Source organism: Paroedura picta, chromosome 16 (genome assembly GCF_049243985.1).
Source record: "Paroedura picta isolate Pp20150507F chromosome 16, Ppicta_v3.0, whole genome shotgun sequence".
NCBI classification, from domain to species: domain Eukaryota; kingdom Metazoa; phylum Chordata; class Lepidosauria; order Squamata; family Gekkonidae; genus Paroedura; species Paroedura picta.
In genome coordinates this window covers 30,448,322-30,454,634 of record NC_135384.1, presented here as the reverse complement: position 1 = coordinate 30,454,634, position 6,313 = coordinate 30,448,322, and the positions used below count along the sequence as shown (strand labels likewise).

Sequence of the window (6,313 nt, the reverse complement as noted above, 5' to 3'; positions counted from 1 at the left end):
AATCCCAGGCGCTTCTGTCCTGTGCCCCTTCTCCTCCACGTCCTGCATCCTTCCAGCCCCTCGGGCCTGCTGGCTCAGGCTGCTATGCTGACTGGGGGGGGGATGGGTGGCGGGGGCCACCTGGCTTGTGCAGGCGGAGGCAGGTCGCGGCAGGCCTGCTCTGGCTGCGTCTCCTGGGGAGAAGCCAGACAGGTTTAGCCGCTTTGCTGTCCCTCTGGGCCTGGGGCGTTCGCCTGGGCAGGCATCCTGAATGGCAAGGCCAGGCTGGAAGTGGGGAGTGGTTGGTGGCCACGGCTGCCTCCGTCGGGTTTAGGGTTGCCAGCTCTGGGGTGGGAAACACCTGGAGATTTTGGGGGGTGGGGCCAGGTGAGGGCGGAGTCTGGGGAGGGACCTCAGCAGGGCCAGCGGTGTGGAATCCCCCTTCCCCAGCAGCCCTTTTCTCCAGGGGAACTCCTCTCTGTAGTCTGGAGAGCAGGAGGGAGAGCTCCAGGCCCCACCTGCAGATTGGCACCCCTGGCCCTCGGGGGGGAAACCCCCCCCCAAAAAAAGCAGGCAAGAAGCTGGAAATAAACACGTGGCTTATCTTGACGCTTAGGATGTGATTTATTTCATGCTTCGCTGGCCAGGATCGCAGTCCTCAGCTGCACTTGGCGTGGAGCCCCCTCTGCCTGCCGGGCAGTCAGAACGCGAGTGCGGGTGGGATCCTGCGCAGGGGTCTCCTCTCTCCCACGTCCTGGAGCACTGGTTGTTTCCTTCTTCAGTTTGCTGCCTCTGCGGGCCTCTTCCGGACTGGGATCGTCCCCCATCCCTCCAGCACTCTCCCCTTTCCCCCCTGCTCTCTCTTGGCGTCCCCCGCAACGCAGATGCCTCGTCCCCTGGAGAAGACTTCCTTGCCTGTCTCCCCCCGTCCCGTCAGGCCTTGCCAGGACCCGGGTGGAGGAGCAGAGGGGCCAGATCCCGGCACGGAAGATGGAGCCCTCGGAGGGCACCTCCGTGGGGTGCCGTGCAATGGGGCCCACCCTCCAATGCTCCCATGTCCTCCAGGGGAACTGACCTCTGCAGTCTGGAGATGAGCGGTAATTCCGGGAGGTCCCCAGGCCCCACCTGGAGGATGGCATGCCTAGAACAGCCCCGTCCTCTGTCCCCTGTTTGGCTGATGATGCGGCGGCAGGGAGAAGGGCGAGCCTCTGCTGCCCCCGTGTGGGCTCTCGGGGAACACACGCTAGTGCTTCTTGCTCCTCTCGTTCTCCGGGATCCGCACAGCAGCAGCAGCAGCAGCAGCCCGTCCCGCCGGCGCCTTCCTAGCCTCACAACGGCCCTGGCAGGTAGGTTAAGGAGCGGAGGGGGCGGGGCGGGAGGGGGTTGTTTCCCGCATCTTCTACTCGAAGGAGTCTCCAGGCGGCTTCCAATCACCTTCCTTTCCCCTCCCCACAACAGACACCCTGTGAGGTGGGTGGGGCTGTGACTGTGACTAGCCCCAGGTCTCCCAGCTGGATGCGTAGGAGGGTGGAGTGGGGAATCGAACCCCGATCTCCAGATTAGAGGCTGCCACTCTTAACTACTACAAGAGGCTGGTTCTCAAGATGGACCCTGTTGCAGGGGTGGCCGGCTGTAAAATGCCCATGGACTACCATTCCTATGAGGCCCTGCCAGTACATGCTCATGGTCGTTGTAGTCTGTGGCCATCTGGAGAGCCACAGTTTGGCCACCTCTGCCTTTTGCCGAAGACCATCCCATCCCCCAGATCTCCTCAAATTTCCCATCCTGGATCCGGCCACGTGGCTCTGGGGCCCCCCCAGCTGCAGCCTCAGGCCCTTGCAGAAAGCAGGCAGGGAACGTCCCATGACACAGTTCTCTCAGCATGATCCTAAAGCGCAGGTTTATTATGGGGAAGGAGGCCTCGCCTGGAGGGGCAGAGTATGCTGGGAGGGGCACAGCTGCGCCTGCAGGGCCTTAAGAGGGTCTCCACCAAGACAGGCCCCTGCCAGCCCTCCCAGTGTCTTCACGGGGCTCCCGACGTTCCTTCCAGGTAGGCCGTGGTGAGGGTTGCCTGTCGGCTGCCTCTCGCCTTGCTCCTCGGGCCGCAGCAGGCCCTGGGAAGACAGCAGCGGGCATCGTTCCCCAGCCGCTGCAGATCCCTCCGGAAGCGCACGCCCAGGAAGGCGTGGAAGAGCGGGTTCAGGCAGCAGCGCACCAAGGCCAGGCCGCTGGCGATGAGCACGGCCAGCTCCCGCCGGAGGACGGCCGCGCAGCTCGAGGACCAGCCGCCCAGCAGGTCAGCCGTGTCCAGGATGGTCAGCAGCGCGTAGGGCAGCTGCAGGACGACAAAGAGCGCCACCAACGCCACGATCAGCTGCAGGGCCTTGTGGGAGCGGGCGCAAGGGGAGGCCAGGAGCGTGCGGCCAATGGCGGCGTAGCAGGCCCCCATCAGCAGCAAGGGGAGCACGAAGCCCAGGCCCACCTGCAGCAGGCTGACCGTGGCCGTCACGAGGGCCACCCTGCAGAGCGGAAGGCCACCCCCGCCGCCATCCTGCACCCGGGCGTACAGGAACTGGGGGAGGGCGAGAGCGGCCGCAAACAGCCACAGCAGGCCGGAGCTCAGCCTGCCCCAGCGAGCGGCCACGGGGCGCAGGCGGTGGGCCGTGGGGGCCTGCACGATGGCCACGTAGCGGTCCACGGTGAGGCCCATGAGGAAGAGGAAGCCGCTGTAGGAGGTGAGGGCGTGAAGCCCCTGCAGGGCCTGGCAGGCGTGGGTGCCCAGGGGCCAGCTGCCCACCACGCCCACCACGCCCATGGGGAGGGTCAGGAGCAGCAGCAGGTCGGAGGCCGCCAGGTGCAGGAGGAGGGTGTCGCCCAGGGACGGGCCGCGGCGGTAGCAGGCCTGGATCAGCAGGAGCAGCCCATTGCCCACCACCCCCAGCAGGCAGAACAGGACGGCCAGCACCGGCAAGTAAACGCGAGCCACGGCACGGAGGGCCTCCTTTTCACACAGCTCAGGCAGGGCTGGTGGCGTCTGGGCCTCGTAATCCCACGAGTACCACTCTGCACTGAAGGGCAGCCCCTCGGTCCAGGGCCTCGGCTCCTGCGGGATGAATGCGGACATCCATTACAAGGGGGGTCTGGAGTGGGCGGGGCACAAAAGGAAGGCGGGGGGGGGGAGGGGGAGGAAGGGAAGAAGGGCACTCCACCTTTCCCCTAGCCGAAGGAGTCCCAAAGCAGCTTGCAAACCCCTTTCCCTTCCCTTCACTGCACAACAGACATCCTGGCTGGTAGGTGGGGCTGAGAGAGCTCTGAGAGAACTGTGGTAGCTCAAGGTCACCCAGCTGGCTGCATGTAAAGGAGGAGGAGGGAATCGAAACTGGTTCTCCAGACTGGAGTCTGCTGCTCTTCACCATGACACCAAGACAGTGCTATGACAATTCCTGCCAAGGATATTTGTATCCTCTGGCTTGGCTGGGAGTCTGGACCGAAAAGTGGGTCATAAGGCTGGAAGGCTGGAGGAGGAGGAGGAGGAAGCAGAAGAGCTGGGAGGGAGGACTCCGTGGCCAAGCAGGGCCCGACCCAGAATCCTACGCCAAACAGCCATGAAGTCCAATCTGGGGCTCCGTGTGCCCTGGGTGTTTATAAATATTAAACATGGAAAATAATTTATAAACGTATCCAGCGTTGAGTGCTGGGGAGGGAGGAAGTCGTGCGGAGCGGCTGGGCAAAGCGCTTCAGAAAGCTGCAGGCCGTTAGAGGGGGGGTCCTTCCCCCTCCGACCCCCGTGAGAGTCCGGGACGCCGGTTCCAGCAAGAGATCCCAAGCAGAGAGTGAGGGCAAGCCGGTCTCAGACGTCGGTCTTCATCCAGGCCCTGAGCCCAGCCCGGGGGCTCTGTGAGAGCTTCCCAGGGACTCCCTGGCCTAAGGGACTCAGCCACGCTGCCCGCCCATTTCTGGGGCCCCTGGAAGCTGGAAAAATATTTCAGGGGCTCCTCCAGGGTCTACAGGTCGAGAAAGGGTGCTCCTAGGCCAGGGCTCTGCCCTGGACTGCATGGAAAGGAGGTGAAAGCCCCCGAGCACGTGCAAAGTGCCTTCACCTCCCCCACCCCTCCCTGGCTGCACAGGATTTCCCTCTGTGTGTGGCATGCTTATGGTGCCCGAACAGGCCAATCGGATGCTGGAGGGGTCACCCAAAAGGATGCTGGAGGGGTCACCCCCCTTCACTCTTCCTAAGCTGACTCTGCAGCACCCCCCCCTGCTCTTGATGGCAAACCGAGTGTTGCCCCCCCCCCCAACCATACCTGAGCGGGAGGGCTTGGGTCCTTCATGGTGAGCCAAGGCGGGGCCCTTTGGCTGAGCTCTTGCAAGCGGGCGGCCGTTCTGCTGGGTGTCGTGTGTTGTTGTGGTCGGGGCTGAGAGGACGCATCCCCCTCGGAGCGGAGAGAAGCACACCCAGAATAAACACCCTCTTAACCTCAGCCGAAAGAGATCTCACTCTGAGTGAGCACACCTGTGGGGGGGGGGGACCACATGATGGCTGAGAGCCAAGGGCCCACAGGCCCCTGATGGGGACAAACTGGCTCCCTTCACCCATCTGTGGGGTTGATCCTGCACACGGAGGCCTGGCCAGGAGCCTCAATACAGAAGACAAATCGCTCCCAGCATGGGGTGGGGTGAAGAGCGGCAGCCTCTTTTCGGGAGAGCTGGGTTTGATTCCCCTCTCCTCCTCCACATGCACTCAGTTGGGTGACCTTGGGCCAGTCACAGTTCTCTCAGAGCCCTCTCAGCCCCACCTGCTTCACAGGGGGTCTGTTGTGGGGAGAGGGAGGGAAGGCGATTGTCAGGTGCTCTTTCAGGTTGCGAGAAGTGGGGCATACAAACCAACTTTTCTTCTTGGGAGCCATCTTGGTGTCATGCTTAAGAGCAGCAGCCTGTAACCTGGAGAACCAGGTTCGATTCCCCTCTCCTCCTCATGTGGCCGAGGATGACCTCAGTTCCCTAGAGCTCTCTCAGGCCCACCTACCTCACAGGGGGTGGCTCAACAGTCCCCACGACCATAAACCTCATGGCCCACTCAACGCAGCAATGAGGAGCATGCAGGGATGGATTCAACCCCCTTCGCCCTCTGGGCTCCCCCACGGCTCGGCTCGGAAGGCAACAGGCTCTTCTTCTTGGATGTCGAAAGACCCCCGAAAACTATCCAGAACAAAGTCCCCCCACCCACTCTGCACCAACCCCACGGTCACAGAATCTCGGATCTAGGGGATGAAGGGTCACAAACACGGGGGGGGGGGATCTGTCCCACCCAATAGCCAAAGCCCCAGCAAGAGGCCCACGGGAGTTGAAGGGCCACGTCACGTATGGGGCACAGCCAGAGCTGTCTTTTGAAGGGGGCAGAAGGCCGGGCCCCAAAGGGCAGACGTCCCCCATTCAGGCCCAGGCTGGCAGGGCGTGTTGGGCAGGAGCGGCAGCAGGAGGCTTGCCTGCAGGGCCCTCAGAGACCAGCCAAGCTGTCTTCCGTGAGGAGTCAGACGTCATTCCTTCAGACGGGGCTCTCGCTTGTGGCCAAGGTTGGTTTCGCTCTCAGAGCCTCCCTCCAGGCACCTGGGCTCTTGGTTCTCACTTTCATCCTCAAGGCCCAACGTGTGCCACACACACACACACACCCACCCACACACACACCTGCAGGCAGCGCCTGTGCTCCGCCCCTTCCTTCCCTCATCCCTGCCAGTCCGAGGCGGATCTGGGGCAGAACCTCAGTCAAAGGAGCCCCCAGGTTTTGGGGGGGGGGACGTCATTGGACTGGACACCAGGGCTCAGGTGTCTTCCCCAGTGCAGTTTCGTGGTTAAAAGTGGCGGCCTCTAATTAGGAGAGTCAAAAACCAGCCAACTCCACAACAGTGGAAAATACAACTTAAAACCAAAACAGATAAGAACAAACAGTCCCCCCCCCACACGGCCATCGTGCCAAGGCTGGAAACGCCCCCTCCCCCCACGAGGGGGGAGCCCAGTCGATGTCCTGCCACCCAGCCTCAGCCCAAGGCCTGGTGGGAGAGCACCGCCTTGCGTTCCTAATTGCAGCCCCATTCAAGAAAGCCAAAACACAACTTCCCCAGGGTGCAGCTTGATTAGCTGAGAGACCATTTATTCCCTTAGCTAAGAGAGACCATTAATTCTCTTTCCACAGAGATCTGGTGGTCCCGCTGCCTGGCGAGGGGCATGGTGCACAGCCCACCCCCACCCCTACGCCCACCCCCTTTGCTGGCAGCTTCCCCCGTCCTCCGGGCGCTGCATAATCTCCTCCCCCGCTGGATGCTCAGTGATCCGAATA

General features: G+C 62.7%; 1 protein-coding gene across 1 annotated transcript; it reads right to left on the bottom strand.

Annotated features, from left to right (window-relative positions):
• Positions 1 to 270: 270 nt before the first annotated feature.
• On the bottom strand, positions 271 to 4,406 carry CCR10 (C-C motif chemokine receptor 10). Its single transcript, XM_077314198.1, has 2 exons — positions 4,284 to 4,406; positions 271 to 3,082 (listed from the first exon to the last, which is right to left on the bottom strand). The coding sequence occupies exons 1-2, from the start codon at positions 4,308 to 4,310 to the stop codon at positions 2,003 to 2,005; spliced, it is 1,107 nt and encodes a 368-aa protein (XP_077170313.1). The 5' UTR covers positions 4,311 to 4,406; the 3' UTR covers positions 271 to 2,002.
• Between the last annotated feature and the right edge of the window lie 1,907 nt (positions 4,407 to 6,313).

Bases quoted from the DNA above. Each gene is read 5' to 3' on its own strand.
- CCR10 (XM_077314198.1), bottom strand. From the start codon at position 4,310: ATGAAGGACCCAAGCCCTCCCGCTCAG. The intron at 3,083-4,283 runs GTATGGTTGGGG...TTCATCCCGCAG, and splicing joins ACCCAAGCCCTCCCGCTCAG to GAGCCGAGGCCCTGGACCGA.